Source organism: Melitaea cinxia, chromosome 22 (genome assembly GCF_905220565.1).
Source record: "Melitaea cinxia chromosome 22, ilMelCinx1.1, whole genome shotgun sequence".
In the NCBI taxonomy this organism is placed as follows: domain Eukaryota; kingdom Metazoa; phylum Arthropoda; class Insecta; order Lepidoptera; family Nymphalidae; genus Melitaea; species Melitaea cinxia.
Window position 1 is genome coordinate 2307821 of NC_059415.1, and position 23319 is coordinate 2331139.

General features: G+C 34.4%; 3 protein-coding genes across 3 annotated transcripts; 1 reads left to right on the plus strand and 2 right to left on the minus strand.

The window, feature by feature from the left end:
- Window positions 1-171: 171 nt before the first annotated feature.
- Window positions 172-2065, minus strand: LOC123664575 (mediator of RNA polymerase II transcription subunit 20). Its single transcript, XM_045599101.1, has 4 exons — window positions 1818-2065; window positions 1592-1734; window positions 856-1115; window positions 172-428 (listed from the first exon to the last, which is right to left on the minus strand). Exons 1-4 carry the CDS (start codon window positions 1829-1831, stop codon window positions 219-221), a joined length of 627 nt encoding a protein of 208 aa, XP_045455057.1. The 5' UTR covers window positions 1832-2065; the 3' UTR covers window positions 172-218.
- Window positions 2066-2502: 437 nt separating this feature from the next.
- On the plus strand, window positions 2503-8736 carry LOC123664698 (homocysteine-responsive endoplasmic reticulum-resident ubiquitin-like domain member 2 protein). The gene is made up of 4 exons (XM_045599203.1): window positions 2503-2860; window positions 6770-7206; window positions 7733-7948; window positions 8397-8736. The coding sequence occupies exons 1-4, from the start codon at window positions 2726-2728 to the stop codon at window positions 8656-8658; spliced, it is 1050 nt and encodes a 349-aa protein (XP_045455159.1). The 5' UTR covers window positions 2503-2725; the 3' UTR covers window positions 8659-8736.
- Window positions 8737-10758: 2022 nt separating this feature from the next.
- On the minus strand, window positions 10759-22351 carry LOC123664386 (protein PFC0760c). The gene is made up of 6 exons (XM_045598932.1): window positions 22082-22351; window positions 21368-21514; window positions 20069-20209; window positions 13891-14059; window positions 12177-13290; window positions 10759-10791 (listed from the first exon to the last, which is right to left on the minus strand). Exons 1-6 carry the CDS (start codon window positions 22218-22220, stop codon window positions 10759-10761), a joined length of 1743 nt encoding a protein of 580 aa, XP_045454888.1. The 5' UTR covers window positions 22221-22351.
- Between the last annotated feature and the right edge of the window lie 968 nt (window positions 22352-23319).

Below are 23319 nucleotides of genomic sequence, written 5' to 3' on the forward strand. Positions count from 1 at the left end.
TTTTTATTATATAAAACTTTTGATGACATTTTTTAAATAATTGTAATAAATATATAAAAAAAAAATGTATCAGTCATATACAAATTAGAAATGAAGAGTTATGCATGTAGTGGCTTTTATGATTCTGTATATTTTTGTAATGCACTAAGGTACTAGATAAAAAAAATATTGTTTCACCGTTTTTACAAAATATTTATTTTAATTATGGTAATACAACTTTACGCACTTCTCAGCCCAGTTATTTTTCTATAAGCACTAAAGTGTTCTAAGTACTGATAAATAGTATCTATGGGTGTGTAAATTTCATTCATTCTGCTCACAAGGTGTTGAGGTGGCTGGACAGGGATGGAAGGGCCTAAGAGCCCTTGTAAAAATTCACGTAACAATCCCCAGACAGCATTCGCCATTACACATGGACGATACTCTACCTAGGGATATGAAAAAAAATTACATACATAAACGACAAATGGGTGAACAATTTATTGATAGAAAAAAAAATCCTCGCTCAACAGTACGAAATTACAGGCTGTTACAACTCACTATAAAATTAAGGTAGTTTATTGTCAAAGTTTGTGTTAATCAATGTCCATTAAACTTGAAACTGATTTGTTAAAAACCTTTTAAAATTACTATTTATTAACTAAATTATATATCATTAAATATTTATTAAATATTTATATGTCATTTTATCTTAAATAATAATATTTTAATTTGTTTTATATTTATTCTGTTCCTTTATAAACAATTTTTATATTGAAGCATGCTGTCATAAATTTAATAAAATTATAATTATATCTATCTTGTTACACTGACACAAAAACTTACTAGAATTATTTTAATATTAGGAATAATTACCTCAATAAGAACTCCTTTGAAATTTTGATTCATCGTCACAGAACCAAGCTTAACACAAAAGTCTCCAAGTTCAAACCTAGGCCCTTTGCTCTCTATCTTAGTTTGTTTTTTAGATGTATAGTGTTGAGAAAGCTTCATCATTAATAGGTCAAACAAGCCATCAGCTATAACATGTATAGTTTTTGTACCGCTTTCCAATATTGAAAATACAGATGCTGGCTGCTCAGAATTATGTAGGATGTGGACTGTTTTTGTTGTACCTTAAAAAAGTTAAATAATATTTATTATCAATATTAATATATAAAAAGGTAAAGTTTGTTTTTTGTTGTAAGGCCTAACTCTGTACTAATACAATAGTTTAGTACAATACAACACAGATTTTGATGTATATAAACATTGTTGTAAATATATGTAGTAGTTGTTACTACTATACTTAGTTTTTTTTTTGTTTTATACATTAGTCATTAAAATAGATTAGTAAAAATTATTATTAAATAAATACAATGAGTGAAATATAACAATTACAAGTCGCAAAAGAAAACCAGTAAGGTTTGTACAATGCTACAAGATACAGTACACATTCTAGAAAAATAAAAAATTCGAGTATATTTTCAACAAGTGGTAATCATTATACAACTGATTATTATAAATTTAAGTTTCCTCGAAAGGCATCCTCGAAAGATAGAATTTATTAAGCTTTGTTCAACATTACTGCACAATATTATAATTTATATACCCATTTGAGGAAGTGAAAGATAGCTTTCGCAGTCCACTAGAAATTGACCCTGTTGCGTTGCACCCAGAGCTAATATTCTTTTCGTCAACAAATCAATCACGTATGTACCGGTTTTATTTTCCCCGACTGGATACTGCTGTAAACTGTTTCAAATACATTTTATGTTGGATAATTGTTTGAAACACTTAAACAATTAAAATATTATTTAAACAATTATAAAACTTACACTGTTACACCCATTTCATCTAAATTTAGTAGCGGCACTTGAGGTTAGATCGTCAATAATGAATATAGACTATTTTATATACTTACAATACCAAGTTTTATATATTTTTATTTCTTTACCCTATAGTTCATTCAGTTCAGTTCTTTGCTTAATGGCTTTTAGTTGTGTCAGTTTGACCCCTATAAAGTATAAACTCAAAAAGTTTCTCAAAACGAAACATCAACAAACCGAATTTGACAATTGACACTTTGACATTACAATGTACTCTGTGACTTTGACAGTAAAGGTCAGGTTATTGTTTATTAACACTATGCTGGTATGCTCCTCTCCTTGTTTATTACGTATGTTTAAAATAATCATTTGATAATGTCACATTTGTATTAAAAATATATACATTTTTATTGTAACTAACTAAAAACTACTAACTAAAAATTATAAACAAATTGAGTTTGTTTAGTTTTAAACCATCTTTAAATATAATTTTGTTATCGTTTCGATAATGTGTTGTGAACAAATCAAAAAACAACCAATCAGAGCTCTCACTTACGATAATACGCTACGCATGAAATTTTAAACCAATCAAAACCAAGGTGTGGCAACAAAGAAAACAACTGACTACTCTCTCATAATTCGTATTTCTTTGCTGGACCAATGAAAAATGGACAGATAATTTGATGGCAAATTGACAAGTGCGGGGGTCTCTTAATACCTATTATTTTAGCTAGTATTTATTTACGTATAATCCAATTATATTTCTACAGTGCTGTGTTGATAAGAGTTTAGCATCCAATGTAAATTTGTTACATCATGCAAAAATATTGATACAATACAATTCGTACATTGTAATAGTGTTAAAATTAAAAGTGTAATTGTGCTATTATCTAACTTTGTGTGACAATTGATCAAATATGATACCAGATAACGTGACACTGATTGTTAAGGCGCCTAACCAGCAAATCGAGGATCAGAATATCGAGTGCCAGTCATCTTGGACGGTCAGACAGCTCAAAGGGCATCTATCAGAAGTCTATCCTAGTAAACCGGTAATAATTACTATTTGTTTTTTATCAATACCCATGTATAAACAATAAGTTTTTTCATTCATGTATATACTACAATTAGTTCGTATCCAAATTGAAATTCTTTAACAATTTTAATACACTGCTACCATATCAATACTTTACTTGTACAACTTATGTCGTCATCTGTATACTTAATTACATAAATATTTATTTTTAAAATGACGTAAGATTATTCGTATATACTATATAGTCGTATATACTATATAGTCGTATATAGTAGTAGTAGAAAACATACCTTTTCTCTTTTGTGTATTTGAATAATTAAAAAAAAAAATAAGGCTATACCTTAGTGTGTGCAAACATACTAAAATATTTGTAAATTAAAAAAATATATATTTTTAAAAGCAAAAAGTAAATTTGCTTCTATAGTTTTTATATTTTACGTAAAATTATTCAGTATCTAGTGAAACAGTTTTTGCGTTTTTAATGTTCATGTTATCAGTTGTTTGCAATAATTTTCAATGTAATTGTGATAAAATTATTGAGACTCTATTGAAGTCTAATATTATCTTTTGCCATTAAATATTCAAAAAAAGTAAAGTATTATGTTTTATGTAACTTAAGAAAGTAAATTAAGTAATTTAGTTTAGTTTATTGGCCAATACATAACAAATACATAATATTTTTAAGATTTTAGTACCCCATGATGTATATTTATTTATATAATTATTTATATGTCTTTATTATATTTATATTCACAAAAGGAAATAATAAATTTCTTGAAAAGAAATTAAGTTTATTTTTAGTCAAAAATATTTAGAAACTGCTTTTCTCCTATTAACTTAACACCTATGTGATGATAAAGTAATGTAGACAATAAAGTTTTAAACGTATGTACATGGAAATTATTTAGCAAACTTGATAAAAACAAAAGCATAAATGAAATGTTATTTACAAGAATTAAAGGAGGAAAGAAACTTTTATTTAAAAAAAATACCACATAAGTCTGACTGGTATTATTATTATTATTTTTTTTTTTGTTTAATATTTTTTAATAAAATAAATATGTTTGACATAATTACATTGTCATCGGTCATCTGTTCCTACAGTTAGCAACTTAATGCTTGGGTTTTATGTAACAGTCGGCAATTACATATAATAATACATACATAAATAAACAACCTCCAGAGTAGAGAGGAGGATCATTCCAAACTACACCAACAAGCTTGTCAGTGAGGGGTGTTATTGTACATTTACACAAGTTTTTATATATGGCGGGCTTAATGCTTGCACATATTATAATTATATGAATAATATTGCTTGCTTGTATCAGTTCTTAATAATTTTTTACATTGGAGATGTGCATGCATGCATACATTCTTGCTTCACAGGGAAGATTCAGCTGTAGATGGCTATCCACTGCTGAATGTAGGCATTCACATAAATAAAGGAACCTTGGATGAAGGAAGAATTTGGGTGTTTAGATTGACAATACGTATTATTTTATTATATTATGTTCGAAAATATTTATGTCAGCCTGACTTTAAGATCTTTAATTGTATATCTGATTTCATCATATTCATCATCATCAAGCTTATAAAATAAAAAAATGAGAAATAGAGCTGTTCAAAACTGACAGAAAAAAACGCGAAAATCAGTTTTTTTAAGTTTTTCATTATTCTCATAGAACTCCATGACGCTCCTCAAACAATGCATTGTTACATTGTGACTGAGTAATCCATAGCACATAATCGTGAGCTTGTTATTTGAACACACTCAATTCCTAACAAGCCCGATGGCATAATTTGCACCATCCCAGCAGTCTGGGTGTAATATATAGGAATTATTTAATAATTTTTATTTATTAGAACATTTGAACATTCGTATTACATACTTTGAATAATAGCTAAATAAAAGATTTTTTTTTAATATGTTGGGCATTTAAGGCTCATAACGACCTTGGACAGGAAGTAGAACCTGGAGAGAGGAGAACGACAGTGGCAAAACGGAATTTTTCTAGCTACTTTTTATTTATAAACTAGCGACCCACCCTCACGGCTTCTCACAGGCAATGCTGATACTAAATAACAATATATATAATACGATAAAACAAAAATGTAGCTATAATCATTCATCTGATATCTTAAACAGAAGCATTAAGTTGCCTACTTCAGTTACTGCGACTACAAGCAGCTGGCTTCTATTGACAAGCCTATAAAGTCTAATATAAGAATCAACATGTTGATAACTTTTTCTTTGACGACCTTTTCTTTCGATAAACAACTTTAAGTTATAATAAATAAATATAAATATCACAAGCCACAATTATTGAGTTTATCTTGAGTTTTTATCTAATTTACGTCGGACTTACGTATTTAAACATGTTCGTTCAAGGTTGATGAAATCATTCAAAAATGTTAATCTTGCAAGTGTCATAGGTGATCATAGTTATAAACGTTAATTTCAGAACCGATCTTGTGACATAATATTTTTGTAGCGTTCATATAATACCAAAAATAAAACTTGATTTGGAATTACGATGTTCCATAGCTGAAAACATGCATTTTAAAAGCACAAGTTTTGATCGAATATTTTAGTGCATGCCCACTTTGTAAAATGTAACGATTCTTTCTCTTCTTTAAGCAGAAATATCTCTTAATGTAAACATTAAGAAAATGATACAATTAAAAATATATAATAGATATTCCCATTTTCCCGATGGCTTCCATTATCAGATCTAGTAGGGGAATGACCGAAAATGAAATTCATGACAGATTTAATAAATTACTGCTGTAATGGTCTGCTCAATCTCACTGCGACGCTAGTCTTTTCTAGAAAAAGTTAGTATAAAAAAATGCTAAAAACAATAGAATACCTACAATACCGACCAGCGGTTTGAAATATGTAAAAAATATTGATAAAAAATTGTATGTACATTTTTAGAATGTCGATTCTATGATATTTAAAAAATTGATATGATTTAATGAATATACTGATAAGCCTCACCAGATTTAAAAAGCTATCGTAATTTTTGCAACCAAATAAAAATAATCGATTATACCGTGAAATTGAGAATTGATTTCATAACTCGGTAGCAAAGTCTTACGTAAAACAATGTTTTAAATTGGAAAATTACACCGTACATTTTTTTTACTTATTTTAATGAAAGCAATCGGTAGTTATTGATAACAAACTATGGAGTTCTGATCATTAAATGTTGTTTATGGATTGTTTTGCATTTAACAGAAATATTTGGAATTGCATCAAACAATGTGACTGGAATAATTTGTGTAGTTAAGTTTAAGGAAAATAATAAAATATTGATATTTTATTTACTTAACTTTTTGGAATATGAAAGGGTATAATGTTTCATACATGTATATAACTATTTACAAATATATGTGAATATACGTTGAATAAAAAAAAAAATCAAACAGTTTACATTCTAAAATTTTATACTTTTATATTTAGGTTTTTGCAAATATTGAAGTCGAATTATTACTTATGAAGTAGCCAATTGTACGGACATTTGTTTTGTGTCACATAAATTGCTTGACCACTATTACGTATTTTAGGATCACTTATATCATTAATTCACGCATCCTGCTAGTTGATAACGTTGCCATATTTGTATGGATCGAACGTTTAAACATCTAATAATGATAAAATATGTTTTATACTTAATTAGTAAATTTAAATGGTTAATTGTCTTTTCTGCTAAAACATGGCTAAAACAATTATTACGTTTCAATACTTTATTTTGTTCTAAAAATCAGTGAAAAAAGAGACTGTCTGTATTCTTGGATATTATTTAGGAAACATACGAAAATTTACAATATCTTAAGGATTTAGCATATTAAGTATGTAGATTTATTTTTAAACAAACCAATGCATACATTTTTCTAAATTTTATTGTTTTTATTTTTGCAGAGAGCAGACGAGCAGAAAATAATATATTCGGGACAGCTCTTGGAAGACAACACTATTTTAAAGGATGTGCTAAGAAACTATGAAAGTCAAATAGCACATACTATGCACTTAGTTTGCTCATCAAAGAGAATGCAGGAAAATACTCAAGAACTACCAAAAACTGATGGCCTCCGGCAAAGAAATGTGCCTGAGAATACCCCACGTCCAACAGAAACAACCCCAAGGCCAGAAATGAGGCAAAATGACCAAAATCACACAGTTGAAATGCAGAACTATTTGAGTTCCTTCGTCAATAACTATGGGAGGGTGCCACCATACCCTAATTACAATTTTGGGGAAGGTTACTTGCCAATACCGAATGATCCAGCTTCGATGGCTAATCACATGCTGATGGTGCAACAGGCGTACATGCAATATATGCAGCAATATGCTAATATGTAAGTGTAAATTAATAATTTGAGTTACTTATATCTTATACTGGTAGTGTGTCAATGTGGGGCCTCAATGGTCTCTTAGAGTGTAGAAATTTATCTACCGAGCTGCATATTATTACTGAAGCGTTTACCGATGCAATTGGACGTGTAGATTTTTTTTACCAGGAAAATTACATTAAAAACATTTTAAAAACTGCGAATGTGCTTGAATGTCTTTATTTTGGGGAGTGTCAATTCTATTCTTAACATCGATTTTTTATCGACCTCATCAGAGACAAATCAAGCACACACATAATATTTCATCCCCCATCACCCGTTTACAATATATTTATACTTGTTTACCATTCACGGCTGTTGCGCTGGCAGTCGCGGCTACGATTCCCGCTCACGACAGACATTTGTGTTGGCCGTATATGTGTCTGTTTGGGCGTTTGTGCTTGTATATTGTGTGTGTTCTGGACCCCCGACACAGGAGAAAATCGTACTAAGCGTTTATAATTGTTATATTCAATTTTCCCCAATATTTCAGGCGACAAGCTATGACCGATGAAACTCCAACCCCACCAACCGAAACCCCAGCCCCCCAACCCCAAGCCCCGGAACCGGAACAAGAGGAGGGGGCCAGAGACTGGCTCGACCATCTTTATGCTGCGTCTAGATTCGCGATACTACTGTCGTTGTTCTGCTTGTATGGCAGCCCCGCGAGGTTACTGCTCGTTGTTATATTAGCCGCGGCTGGTTATTTGTAAGTATACATTGATATCTTTTAAGTTAATAAACTGATTTTTCGATCAAGAATAATATTGATTAATAAATATTTGAAAACGTTAAAGTTTGAGTGACTTACTATTTCAAGGCTTAAAGAGCATTTGTTTATTTGTTGTATGCCTTGCTTTTATAATGTAAGTGCAATAAATGTTAACTCAAATAAATAAATAAAAAATATAATTATTTCAGTAATGGTAACTGTTCAAATAGGTTCAATAGGTATTAGTAGTGTTAAAAAACTGCTAATATACAAACGTGGCTCAAAAAGTGGACTACCTATTTTAATGTCGGTTCAAAAAATTCTACTTGCTACGTTTATCAACCGCTAAAATCACTATACTCATTATTGGCACTGACTTTTTTGTACAGCAGAAAAGATTTGTGTATTGTGTGACACCTGAAAATAAGAAATAATTTTATTTCAGACACCAAATTGGTTTCTTCCGCGTCCTCAACGTAAATCCATTGAACAACGGACGTCGCAATGAGCAACAAAATAACGAAAACCGACCACAAAATAACGACAACCAACAACAAAATAACGACAACCAACAACAAAATAATGACAACCAGAGGCAACCGAATGACCAACAGAACAATGATGATGACAACCAACAATCACTGTTAGCCGTCACTTGGATGATATTCACATCATTTTTTGCTTCATTAATACCGGATACAAATTAATTTGCTTTTTTTCATCATGATTATGTGATAGAACTCTTAAAGACCATTGAAGTATTTTTTTAAAAACCAATTATGTCATTTTTGGCCTTTTCCTTTTTTTACAAACAACTCCATCGGCTAACAAGTGTACGGCTCACCCGATGACAAGCGCTTACCGTAGCTTATAGACGTCTTCATCACAAGCATTGCAAACGCGTTGCCGACCCCACCCCAATCCCACCAGGTGCTCTGGTCGCCTTACTCAACAACAGGAACACTACACTGCTTGAAAGCAGTATTATTTAACTGTGATCTTCTGTAAGGTCGAGGTACTACCCCAGTCGGGCTGCTCCAGATTTTGAGCAGGATTTTTTCAACCTTACCCCTACCAGGCCCTACCTCATTTAAGTTCGTTCGGGAACTACAAAGAACTTTTTAATGTTTTAGCTTGTTTGTTGGATAAACAACCAGAATAAAAAACTACTCTATAAAATTGTAAATAAATATTAATATTCCTAGATAATTACTCAAGTTTTGATTTTTGATTTTGTGGATCAAGCTTAACTGTTTACTGATGCACAGCTTAAAATAACCATTAAAAAGTAGTGTAATTTCTGTCGTAAACGTTTTATTTTATAGACTTTTAACAGAACAAGTATTTCTATACCAATTCCTTGTGTTTTGCCGATATGACTATCCAATATAAGTTTGTAAACAGTCAAAAATTCCCTTACCACAAAATGGTTGTATGTATACTTGTGAACTGACGTTAAACCAAATATTAATTGTATATAATTTGTCTAATTCTAGATTAGCATTAGAAAATATCGACGATATTAAAAAAATATATGTACAGAGGATTTAGTTTTGTCCTTGTAAATATATTTGTGATCGTTTTTGCTTTTAAAAATTGCCATTTATTCATTATTGTGGTGTATAGGATAGTTTTGGTCTTTAGGTATAGATATATTTAAATGTTCATGTATTCGTAGTTAACGTCGTGTCAACGTGGGTCGTTAAATTAATGTTATTTATTTCGTGCTATAATTGTGGAAAATATTAATCGGTGATTTATGAAATAACCGCTATTGCTTACATATTTTGTTATTAATATGTTTTAAAACTCAAGAGGCTTCTGGTATAACTTTTGACTAAAAACTAAAACGCGAAATTTATACAGCAACTGTATTTGAAGATTAATCAAAATATCTTGACCACTTCAAACGAACTGATAGCTCCTTTAACGTTGTCTGTTCGCCTTATATAAGTCTTATTTGAAAATGTTATTTCAGTGTGTAGTTTTTAGGTTAGTAAAATATTATTTAATAGTTACGTCATATTAATTGTGCCCAGTTATTATGTCATACAAAGATCACGCATTTTGTTATATAAGGTTTATTTATGAATTAGACGAGCATGCTAAACTAAATCATATTTATACTGTGATAAGATCAATTTTATTTGCACTCTCGTGAATAAATTTTTAAAATTGACGTTTATTTTTTTATTTACCTGTATTTTCCTTATTACTGTTAAGTAAGTGGTTATTATGAAATTTTTTGTAGCTTTCATAATGAGATTTTTTTTTTTGGAAGATCCATTTCATAATTTATATTTTTTTATGAATAGAATTTATCTTCAAAAGTTACGTTATAAGAATATATAAAAGAATCTTTATTATAAGTCTATCCACCTTTGGTGTTACTCTTTTATCCATGTAAATCGAAGCTTAATCCACTGCACACTGCTTCACTGAGGTACCATATTACAGCGTCATTTAATATGATAGGCATAATTTGTTAAAATAACATAAATAAAAATATTAATTGGATTATTGGTGGTTCTATTCCCTAACTGCAGAAACTTCTGTACTTGTAGATCTCTTTTATCAATCCGTTATTTTATTGACTTTATGATTTGAGTTATGACGAAAAAGTTACCAACAATACTTATAATATTCGTTATTTTATGGATATAAATACAAATATTTAATGATTAGTAAAGTGCTAATTTATTTTTGTTTTAATTTTATTTAATTTTTATTTTGATACCGAACAAAACTATAAAATTAGATTTAATTCGCAGAGAGAGATGTATTATCTGTATCCATAATCAAAAAACTTAGAATTTCGTAAATATAAATATTTCTAGCGCCTAAAAATGACACGAACCATTTTATAGCTATTAGAAATTAGCAACTGTGGCAGGTTTTCATACAATAAAGAATAGTGTGTCTGCAAATTCTTTGAATAAAAAAGTAGTTACTCTAATTAAATTTATTTATTTCAATTCACAAATGTCAATAACATCAAACACATCACACACATATATTACTACATCATAATAACATCAATAAACATCATAATATTAAACACATTCACAAAAAACCATTAATTGTATATACACAACTACTTCACCATATAATCAACCTATATCAAAATTTGAATATACATTTGTTATTTCAAACAAAGTCCACAAAACTAAACTGCATCCAAAACAGAATATGAACGAGTAAATAGAAATAACATTATAAAACACTTACATTAGAATGCCAAGACAAAGTAAATAAATATAACTAAATATATTAAACTATTAATTATAAATCTTGTAATGTGCATCAGTTAATTTAACCTTTAATTTTTAAACAAAGTTACAAAATGTCATTCAATATATTCGAAAAAATATTCAATTAAATAGCTGCAATCTGTAGTATCCCACTGCTGCCCAGCCTTTTTCCCCATGTAGGAGAAGGATCAGAGCTTAATCCAGCACGCTGCTCCAATGAATATATTCCCTACTATGAGTTAATGAGTAACGATCGCCATCAGGTGTACATGATAACAACCGGAACCGACGGCTTAACGTGCTCTCCGACGCACGGTGGGGGGAGGGGCTAACAAGGACTGCACAAACACCCAGACCATGGCAAACATCTGTATGGCCTAATAATAATGTTTGTAATGTGCGGGGATCAAACCGGCAACAGCCACAACCAGTGCTGTGACCGTTGCGCCAACGCGTCGTTTAGCCAATTAAATACATGCTATTAAATATAACTCATAAAGTACTCGTCAGATCTCGTTAACATTTAAATGTTGTCCACATGACAAACGATAACTTTCTAATAAAGAAAGAATCATCAACATCTTCAAGTTATTTTGACTGGAATGGAGCAGTGAGCAAATCTATAGGCTATCATATTCCCTCAGACAAAATTATCAATTATAGTATGTCCTAGAACCCTAAATATGATCACTCACTACTTTTTACCATATAATTTAAATGAAGAAACAGGCTGGTAATGGTACACTTAATTTACCCTAGAAAAGTAGTATTTTGATGTTTTGTGTTTTGTCACTGTCAGTCCATGTTATATCTATCGCACATGTGGCACATTTATCCAACATACTGAAGAAACTCGAAACATTTTTTAAAATTCTACTTCAAAAATCATCACTGAAATCAACATCCATTAAAATTTCAATATTTTCATTATTATAAATTTGATTTTTATATGTAATCTGATTTGTTAAATTTACTTGGTCTGGTACTTCATCTTTATTCGTTGATTCTTGTATATTAGAACTCATTGTTTCTGCACCATTTATCTCATTTTCAATAGATTTATTTCCATTATTACTACAAATAGTTAGAATTTCAGAAGTTTTGTCACAAATATCATTTTTAGCATTACTTGTTAAGTTTTCTTCAATATCATCATTAGATTCATCAAATCTTTGATTATTTTGTAATATTTCCTGTCCTTGATGATTCTCTTTATCCACATCATAATTATCATCTTTAGCATTACTTGTTAAGTTTTCTTCAATATCATCATTAGATTCATCAAATCTTTGATTATTTTGTAATATTTCCTGTCCTTGATGATTCTCTTTATCCACATCATAATTATCATCTTTAGCATTACTTGTTAAGTTTTCTTCAATATCATCATTAGATTCATCAAATCTTTGATTATTTTGTAATATTTCCTGTCCTTGATGATTCTCTTTATCCACATCATAATTATCATCTTTAGCATTACTTGTTAAGTTTTCTTCAATATCATCATTAGATTCATCAAATCTTTGATTATTTTGTAATATTTCCTGTCCTTGATGATTCTCTTTATCCAGATCATAATTATCATCTTTAGCATTACTTGTTAAGTTTTCTTCAATATCATCATTAGATTCATCAAATCTTCGATTATTTTGTAATATTTCCTGTCCTTGATGATTCTCTTTATCCACATCATAATTATCATCTTCAGCATTGTTTGTTGAGTTTTCTTCAATATTATTATTATTTTGAACTGTATTATGAATATCAGCTCTGACCGATTCATTTACTGTTAATGCTTTATCTTCGTCAGAACTTTCTTTACCATCTAACACTTGATGTCTTACCATAGTTATTTTTATGTCATGTTCAACCATTTTATCAATTTTAATATTATCAAGTTTATCAATATTAGACACATTACTAGTTGTAGGTTCTTGATGACTTTGTGTGTTATCGTTGTCAATAACAGATTGATTTTTAAGGCGCGCTGATCTCCTTTCTTCTGCTAGTTTTCTGTTTCTCAACATTCTTTCCCTCTGTTCGTTACTGATTGATGGTGATGATGTGGCTTTCAGCATTATTAACGATCTGGAATGAAATACATGTTTTGAAGTTTAATTATATACTACTAGATGCGCATCGCGGTTTCTCCTGAGAATTTTCGTCCAGATATAAAGTATATATGCTAATTGTTGAAGTTTCATTACAATTAGGTTACAATATTTTAGGCTGGATGAGGATTGCGGGAAACCGGGATGTCTGGCGCGAACTTGGGGAGGCCTACGTCCAGCAGTAGACTGCAATAGGCTGAACAGACTGACTAACTGACTAGCATATATTAAGTAGAATAGGTTGGTAAAACTATGCTGGAAGTCACTCATTATAATGAAACAACTTTTTCGGAATTTATAGCGGTTTATTAAATTTTTTAGATGCAGGACGTTTCGGATACTTAACAGCAACCAAAGTCACGGAAGGTCCTCCCATTGTTTCATTATACATACTGGAAGTACTAATCTAATTTAGGTACTTTTTTTAGTAATACAATTGGAGCATTCATCACTACAGCCTATCGCAGTCCACTGCTGGACATAGGCCTCCATTAATTTGCGCCAAAAATGTCGTGAATTCACGTGTGTTGCCCATAGTCACCACGCTGGAAAAAATGTCTAAAATAAGATGTCTTACCCATTTTCTTGGTTGGTCTTGACGGGTCCTGGAGTATTTAATCGTGTCAGCTCAATTTGCTCTTGTAACAGCATATCAAACTCGTCCCTTTCTACTTCCTCATCGCTTGTATCAATTTGTTCTACAGTTTCCTCACTTAAATATTGATCTGATCTTATTTTTATTAGATCTACCTGAAATATTATATGATTTGAGTTGTTAATTTATTTATTTTAACAAAGTTATCTAACGTTAAGTAGTAACAATTTTTAAATAGATTGTTGTTTTGCAACCTACACTTTTTTTTTGTTTTATGTTGGTTTATTTTGAGGTCGTATATAATTCGTAATAAATTCGTTAAGTATGAATAATCATCTTATAGTGAAAAAAAATATTTTCATTTCATTTATTTATTTAAAGATCACCATCAGAAACAACACAGAGTACATGTGTACAGGTTTTTATTATTAAATGATAAATTACAGTGTGCAGATTTTTAAGAAAGCCAAGCCATTATTATTTCAGCTTCAAAAAGACTCAAAATCATAATAAAAGATTAGACTAAACATACCAAAATTAACTGAAAAACTGAAAATGACGATTAATATATGAGGCCATAATATAATACAATCTCACAAACGATTTAATATTTGAGAGAAAATAATTTAACTTTAAGGGCCATTTCACAATTTTTCGCTCTGCAAGTTTAGGTAAATTTGGTCGCATCGCGCGAGTCGTACAAGCCGCGCGATCTTTGTGCTAGTTAGTATAGTGTGACAACCAAAATATCATCTTGATCATTTTCTAATGTATAATAAAAATTAATAACTATGGTATAAAATGTTTTTTACACAATTAATTTGTCAAAATTTTCAAGTATGTTTTATAACAACAGTCAATAAATTTAAAATAAAAATAAAAATCAATTTTATGAAACAATTTTTTTTTTATTGATTTAGTTTTTTGAGTTTACGAATGAATCTAATATTTACGATATGAATAAAATAGCATTTTATTGTGCCCCAGAAAATCTGTGTGTGAATGTGAGTTGCATAGTTTTGGATGAAAGTAGACCATCAAATTTTGCCGTTTTCAATTTTTTTTATAAACTCAATGACACCGCAAACATATTAATTAACAAATAATAAGACAAACAGATTTACATGCCTATTTGTATTGATAATGTGAGCAAAAAAATTAAATTATACATTTGTTTACAGAAATTATCATAATATTATTTACAGTCATTTTCGTAATATATTTTTATTTTTATGAAAGTATCAAATGCGGTTTATCACACTATAACAACAGGCGCTTGGCGCGTGTGAGCGAAAGAGACGGCTGCGCAGAATTTGGCGTGGACCTTACCTCTAAGAGCGCTGGCCAAAGAGTATAATAATAAAATACGGAGGCGCTGGCGCTCGACTGATTTACTGGACTTGATCATCATTCATCATCATTACAGCCTATACAGTCCGCTGGACATAGGCCTCCACAAGTTTACGCCAAAAATAACGTGAACTCATGTGTTTTGCCCATAGTCACCACGCGGTCACCACTGGGCTTGATGCGTGGTAATATATACTATCTTTTTTATTATTTAATACAAAATGTATTTAAAATAATTACATATTTTAATATATATATATTTTAAGTTTACTTTGTGAAGATATTTCGTTAAAATTTCTTAGTTTTCTAAGAAAAATATCGCTCTTAAAATTGTACTTATTTGGAAAATATTCGTAACTTTAATTTTTTTTATCGATTAATAGAGATACAAATGGAATAAAAATCTGTCCTATTATTCAACAAAAAATGATATTCCACATATTACCATATTTTTTTTTAACGGTTTCAACGTAGAGGTTATTGAAAAGTAGGACTTCAAAGTATACATTGTGACCGTTTACGCGTATCTTACTACAACAAAGGTTGTTTTATTCTATTTCAAGAATATAAATTACATTATTGCATCCAACACTGAGATTAACGACGTCAGAATATTAAAATTTCGCGGATTGTTAAGGATTTTTGTGAAATGGCTCTTAAATCAAAGACTCACTATAGACGGCGCCACGGTCGGTAAGACCGAATATAAAATCATCATATCAAAAATTTCGATTAGCGAGTACATCGTTCCATAGCTTAATTAGCTAAAGCACCGACACGGTAAGTCGGAGATGCAGGTTCGATCCCCGCTGGAATGGTCGATTTTTGATTATGAGATTAATAAATTGTTTAGAATTCCTAATGTGTGGATAAAACAAAAATAAATCATACGAATTACACGGGATATTTCAATAAAGAGTCTCCACCCCTTTCAAGCCTCAAATGATTAATGCTGATTCTGTGAGCTGTCGATTATTTTTCTTTTCTTGAGGATAGTCTAATTTCTGATCATATAAGGATAGTCCATTCTAGTACAGACTCATACAGCTGTCGAAGGGTTAAGGTATTATTTCAAACTACCTTAAAATATTTGATTACCTATTTGATCGTGGATAATTTTTATCCTTTTGAATATATGGTATTTTTTTTTTTATGCCAAATAGGCAGGCATTTGACCACAATCTCACCTGATGTTAAGTGACGATGCGGTCGAAGGTGGGGCATGCCTGCCTAATATCAGCCTATTCACTCTGGCCTTGAAGGCACCCAGATTGTACCGTTCGGGAAACACAGACGCGGACAAAGAGTTCCATTCCTTAGCTGTGCGCATCAGGAAAGTAGAGCCAAAGCGTTTTGTGCGCGTAGGTGGCATATCGATGACATAAGGATGGAACGATCGACCGCGCCTAGTGTCCCGATGGCGGAAGGTTGTTGGGGGAATTAGATCGTGTAATTCCTTCGCACACTCACCGAAATATATTTTGTAGAACACCGACAGACGAGCTACCCTACGCCGATGATCGAGACTCTGCAACTTGGTGTCTGTCAGAGTAGGGTCACCTATGAGTCTCTTAGCTCGTTTTTCCACCGAGTCCAAAGTTGCCAGTTGGTATTTGGCGGATCCATCCCAAAGATGGCAGCAATACTCCATACAAGACCGAACTTGTGCTTGGTATAGTTGAAGCAGCTGTTCTGGAGTGAAGTATCGCCTGACCTTAGAGAGAATACCTAGTTTTTTTGCTGCAGTTTTTGCTTTGGACTCGATGTGTTGCCCAAAGTTCAGATTGGACGATAGCTCTACACCGAGGAGCTGTAGGGAGTCGGTAATTTCCACAGAAACATCCCTGAAAGTCGGAGCCAGGTGTAAAGGGCTCCGTTTGGAGGAGAACACACACGCCTGTGTTTTTGTAGCGTTGAACGTGACCAGATTGGCATCGCCCCATTCGGAGACTGCCTGGAGGGCGACGTTCAAGCGGCTGACCATATCCTCTCGACAAGACTGGATAACATCCTTACTAGCCCTTGCACTCGAAAAGTATCTGTCCGTCACTGTGCAGTCGTCAGCGTACCCAAAGGTACCGGGGACGAGCAGATCGTTAATATGCAGCAGGAAGAGGGTAGCGGACAAGACTGATCCCTGAGGAACACCAGCGTCGATAGCCTTTTGGTCCGACGAGTACCCGTCAAGGACAACTTGTATTGAACGTTCGCTCAGGAAGTCAGAAATCCAAGTGCAAAGGCCAGGTGGAATACCATATGAAGGAAGCTTGCTTATAAGGCTCGCGTGCCAAACCCTGTCAAAGGCCTTCGAGATATCGAGAGACACGGCAAGTGCTTCGCCGTGTTTGTCAATGGCCTCACTCCAAATATGTGTGGCATACACTAGAAGGTCCCCAGTCGAACGGTGCTGGCGGAAACCGTACTGCCGGTCGCTGAGGAGATCGTTACCTTCCAAGTGGGCCAAGAGTTTGTTGTTTAGTTCACGTTCCATAGTCTTACAGAGTATGGATGTGACCGAGATGGGACGGTAATTGACAGGGTCTGCACGACTACCTTTTTTGGGCACAGGCTGCACGTTGGCAAGCTTCCAAGACTTCGGCACTTTGCCAGTCTTAAGTGACAGGCGGTACAGGCGTGTAAGAGGTGGAGACAACTCAGGGGCACAGGTACGCAGGACTATCGCTGGTATACCATCCGGTCCGCTGGCTTTGTTCACGTCTAGAGTTTGCAGGATTTTAAGGATCTCTTTTTGGCGTATGCGTACTTCTGCCATAATGCAGTCAGCACGAGTTGAGATTAGTGGAGCTTTTCCTGCAACATCCAGACGCGAGTTCTCAGCAAAAAGAGATGCAAACAAATCCGCTTTCTCTTTTGCAGAATGGGCCAGTGATCCATCAGTCCTCAGCAATGGTGGAAGTGACGGCCGACAAAAGTTAGATTCAACGGCTTTTGCCAGGGACCAAAACGCTTTGCTCCCAGAAGGGTAAGAAGCTAGTTTGGCCCCAATGCGGCTGATATGGTTGAATCTAGTCCTGCGTAACGTCCTTTTACATGCCTTGGCGGCTTGGTTAAAAGCTTTCTTCAAATTCCGAGAATTTGGAGACTTGCGCGCTCGAGCTTCAGCCCATGCAGTGTATGCCGACCGCTTTTTGGCTTCTGCACGATAGCATTCCGCATCAAACCATGGGCGAGCTTTTCCATTCGTCGCTACGTCAGAGTATGGTATAAAATATTCCATACCCTGGCGTATAACCGCGGTAATGGCTTCAGCGCAGCTCGACGGATCATCAGAAGAAAAGCATACCTCTCGCCAAGGATAGGACGAGAAAAAGTGACGCATCTCATCCCAATCCGCTGCCTTATATCGCCACACCCGTCTTGGGCCACATGGGGATTCTTCGGGTGGGGAACAGACGGATATTGATTTTACCAGACAGTGGTCAGAAGTACCCAGTGGTGCAGAAACTGTTATTGAGTGCCTGTCTGGATCAGTTGTTAAAAATAGGTCTAAGCAGTTGGCGGTATGAGAGTCAACGTCTGGTACCCTGGTAGCACAATTTACAAGCTGGGTGAGGTCCAGCGTCAAGGCTAGTTTACGCACTTCTCTCCCAGCATGGTCGGTCACCTGATATGGGTACAGCCACTCCTGGTGGTGGGCGTTGAAGTCCCCCAGGATGACTAACTGTGCCGAAGGGTAACGCTCTCGAGCCTTATCCGCCGTTAGGGTAAGATGGTCACATAACTGAGTTGTCTCCACGTCTCCACTGTGCGAACGGTAGACACAGGCATACAGGATTTTCTCCTGTCCTGTGTCCACCAGAACCCATAGGATGGAGTAACTGGATGTCTCAAGGTGCTTAAGACGCTTGATGCAAATGTCATCACGGACGTACACACAGACTCCGGCACGAGGTATGAACCTGTGCTCCAGAGAATACCCGGGGTAGCTGAGGTACGCCGTGTCAGCCGGACATCTGATCTGCGTCTCAGTGAGGAACAGCAGCTGCGGTTTTTCTGTTTCTAGGTGGTGGTGGACAGATTCGAGATTGGAGTGCAGACCTCGGATGTTAGAGAGGTGCACTTTCAGTGGGAGGACGTGCAGCCGCTGTGTATACCTTTTTTTATTCTTGTGTGCTTTCATGGGGAGTGAATAGGTGCTGGGGAATGCGAATTGGACGAGGCGGCATCCTACCTACCAGGTGTCAGACTCTACACCGCCGCACGTAGGGAGCCTGACGCGGAGACTGCGGGGACGCCCGAGCCCCCCCAGAATGGCTACCTGGTCCTCCCTTCCGGTCGCCAACCGGCAAGGTAGAACATTCTGGGATTTTTCGTCAGGTGGCGGGGCAGCCTTTCACAGGTGGCTTTTCTGCTACTTGGGCCCCCAACTTCCTACGGTCGGCCAGCGGCGGCACCGTGCCTCGGATCCCGCTACCCTCCGAAGCCAGGCACCCGATGCGGCGGTGATGAGCAGACAGAATCGGTCACATAGAGTGCCACAACTACCCAGACACATCCCCCAAATGGCTGCTCTGGGACCCGCCCCGGAACACGGCAATTGCCGTTTGGCGGCGCGACTTTACCCAGAGGGTGGTAATTAAGCCACGGCCGAGCCTACCACCTCAAGAATTTTGTCGGCTCTTACGACAGGCCTTCTTGCCGGGCCGTAGGAAATAGTATTCTACTGCCCGTCCCTAAACGGGTATCCTGACAGACATGTAAAATAGATACTCAAAACAGTCATACAAACATACAGTTTAAGTATATAGGTAAAGTAATATTTATATGGAAATGGAAAAAAAAAAATAACAAACCATAACAGGCCTCTTTTTTCCAAGTGTTTCAATTTTCTTAAGACAATCTTCAAACTGAAATTTTGGATATAATCTGTAAGCCCAGTGCTCTAGCTTTTTAAGTACTAAATCTAAGTCTTCTCTTTCATGACCTTTACCTAAAAATTAAATATTATCTTTTAAAAAAATTTTAGTAAGCAGCGATACCTATTTTCATGTTTTATATAGGGTATATTTTATGTGGGTCAGGAAACTAAGCCCAATTTCTATGGTGAGAGGTTAGTACAATAATGTCATTACTTTTCGATTGCGTTAAAGCCGCTGTACGTCACAGCCTATTTATCATTGGTCACTGCTATTGATGCGTGCGGTCACTGCACACACCAGTTGAGTGACGCTTCATTGTAATTGGTTATATTGAGTGACATTTCGTTGTAATTGGTTATATTTTAAAACATAAATGCGTGACGTGTGAAAACCATCTAGCGTCATGCCTCTGGCTGCTTTAAACTATTAAGCCACTATAAGACCGTGATTTTATCCATTCGATTGGGATACGTTAATGTAACAGTTGAAAATTTACTATTTAGACTAAGAGTGTAACATGTTTCACTGGGTATTGATAGTTTATCCTGCACGTAAGTTACGAAAAGTGTTTAACAGCAGGACGTAATATAAGGGCCTAAATTCACTTCAATTAATATACTATGATATTTAGATTCACGGGTGGCGAATAGAAATATCCCATATCTGTTGAAACATGATATAGCTTTAGCGGTAACTAGTAAAGCAGGTCATAATTATTTATCCTAGTCATTCAAATTTAAAAAAAAATGTTAATAAATCCAGTAAACATTTAATTTTCACTTAATAATATGTTAGTCTTTATGTAAGTAATCAAAAATCGCATTCAGCCTGCTACATCCCACTGCTGGGTGTAGAGCTCTTTCTTTATGTAGGAGAAGGATCTTGATGAGAGCTTAATTCACCACACTGCTCTACTGCGTGTTGGCAAATATGTTCCCTACTATGAATAACGATCGCTATCAGGTATCTACGATACGTCCAGGACCAATGACTTAATGTGCTCTCCAAGATACGGTGGAGACCCACAAGAACAGTCATCCAAACCGGATAGAAATCTTTGTACAAATACAAATATCTATCCCAAGCACTAATCAGACCCACAAACAATAATAATAATATAAGTAATCAAAAATTAGGGTAACTGAATTTTGATATTACTGATCTATACTTTCTTTTGACATTTCATTTATTGATTGATTGATTCATTTTCTTGTTATGAACAGTATTACCTTTAAATTTAAAATCTTTGAAATGATCAGGTATGACTCGTATCCCTCTTGGTCCGGTGAGCCTTGCCGGGTTCAAAACAAATCTGGGATTTTTTATTATTCGTTTATTTTTAGTTGCTGTTGGATCAACACGCCTTTTATCTTCCTCTGAAATATTTGTATGAACAAACTTAAGTGACATAACACATACTGACATAATTAGTATACATTACATACAATATAATTTAAAACAACTCTTTTTTATACACAATTAGGTGAACAGGCAACCGTACGGCCCACCTGATAGTAATCAGTTACTGTAGCTTATGTCTCAGTCGCCTACATCATCAAAGCATTGCAAGCACGTTACCATTTAAGGTACCCATTAAACCCTTGACCCTCATCAGGAGCTCTGGCTACCTTAATCCCACTAAACACAACACTACATGAAGACATAATTGTTAGCTGTGATCTCTTGTAAGGTTGAAATACTTCCTCAGACTTTAAACTTTATGCAGAATGTAAGGTATATTACTGTGCCTAAAAAAATTCGCATATAGCACACAAATACGACATCTAAAATAAACAAAGAGTTAATCATTAGGTAAGTACATATTATAAATCAAAGTCGCTTCCCACTGTCTGTATGCTTTGATCTATAAAACTACACAACTGATTTTGATGCGGTTTTCTCTAACAAATGATATGCAGTGTTAATTCATTTCAACTAAATACCTGCTTCATCTTCCTTTTCACTGTTATCGTCGCTATCAGAACGTGGTCTTTCTTCGAATTCATCACCTTCAATAATTCTCTCTAATTCCTGCGCTTCATTCGCCTCATCTTGAAGGAAAACATCTTCCAAAAGTGACATTGAGATTTTTAAATAAATGTTACAGTTAATAATTTAACAAGATTTAAATTAAGGATTTGTATAACACAAATAATAAAATAATTATTAATTGCAGAATCTTTGACATTCATATGAAAACAACTTCAAATTCAAACAAACTTCTTACCTACTTCACATTAAAATTTTGGCGGTAAACAGTAACATTGTCAGAAAGAGTGAACAGATAATAAATATAAGGACCAGAGACTAAAAAATCTTTTTTTAAATACAACCGGTAACCGCTGTTTCTGATTGAAAATTATCAAAGATTACCTACAATATTTTAAATATACCAAGTTCTCCTTCGAAAATAGGTCTAATTTAAAGCATAAATACCTAATTTGAAACATATAAAAGTCATTGAGAAAGCTACTCAGCTCAGCCTATTGCAATCCACAGCTGGACATAGGCCTCCCCAAGTTTGCGACAGACATCGCGATTTTCCGCAATCCTCATCCAGCCTAAACCGGCAATCTTACGTAGATAGTTGGTTCAGCGGGCTGAAAGACGTCCCACGCTGCGTTTGCCAAGACGCAGTGTCCACTCCAGGACCCGTCTACCCCACAGGCCATCGGTCCTACGACACAGATGACCAGCCCACTGCCACTTCAACTTGCTAATTCTGTGGGCCATGTCGCTTACTTTCTTTCTCTCGCGGATAGTCTCATCTCTAATCCAATCTTTGAGAGAGACCCCAAACATAGCCCGTTCTATTGCACGTTGAGTGACTATAAACTTGTGGACCAGTCCCTTCATCGGTGTCCACGTCTCGGCTCCGTATGTTAACACAGGCAGGACGCATTGCTCGAAGACTATTGCGGAACCTTCGAAGTGAAGACTCGACGAAGCCTGCCAAACGCCACCCAGCTCAACCGAATCCTTCTATTGGCCTCCTTCTCGAAGTTGTTGCGGCCTAGTTGGATAGTATGGCCTAGGTAAATATAATTCTGAACAACTTCGAGAAGGGTACCATCGATCGATATCGGTCTCGGTATGACTTGGTTGTTAAACATAACTTTCGTTTTGTCCAAGTTCATACAGAGACCGACACGCTGGGAGGATTTGTTTAGGCCGGCCAGCA

Bases quoted from the DNA above. Each gene is read 5' to 3' on its own strand.
- LOC123664575 (XM_045599101.1), bottom strand. The intron at 1,116-1,591 runs GTATATAAATTA...AACTTTTTTAAG, and splicing joins TCTTTCACTTCCTCAAATGG to GTACAACAAAAACAGTCCAC. The intron at 429-855 runs GTAATTATTCCT...TCATATCCCTAG, and splicing joins TCAAAGGAGTTCTTATTGAG to GTAGAGTATCGTCCATGTGT.
- LOC123664698 (XM_045599203.1), top strand. From the start codon at position 2,726: ATGATACCAGATAACGTGACACTGATTGTTAAGGCGCCTAACCAGCAA. The intron at 2,861-6,769 runs GTAATAATTACT...TTATTTTTGCAG, and splicing joins AAGTCTATCCTAGTAAACCG to AGAGCAGACGAGCAGAAAAT. The intron at 7,207-7,732 runs GTAAGTGTAAAT...CCAATATTTCAG, and splicing joins ATGCAGCAATATGCTAATAT to GCGACAAGCTATGACCGATG.
- LOC123664386 (XM_045598932.1), bottom strand. From the start codon at position 22,220: ATGTCACTTTTGGAAGATGTTTTCCTTCAAGATGAGGCGAATGAAGCG. The intron at 21,515-22,081 runs GTATTTAGTTGA...CAAATATTTCAG, and splicing joins TGAAAAGGAAGATGAAGCAG to AGGAAGATAAAAGGCGTGTT. The intron at 13,291-13,890 runs GTAAGACATCTT...ATTTCATTCCAG, and splicing joins AAGACCAACCAAGAAAATGG to ATCGTTAATAATGCTGAAAG.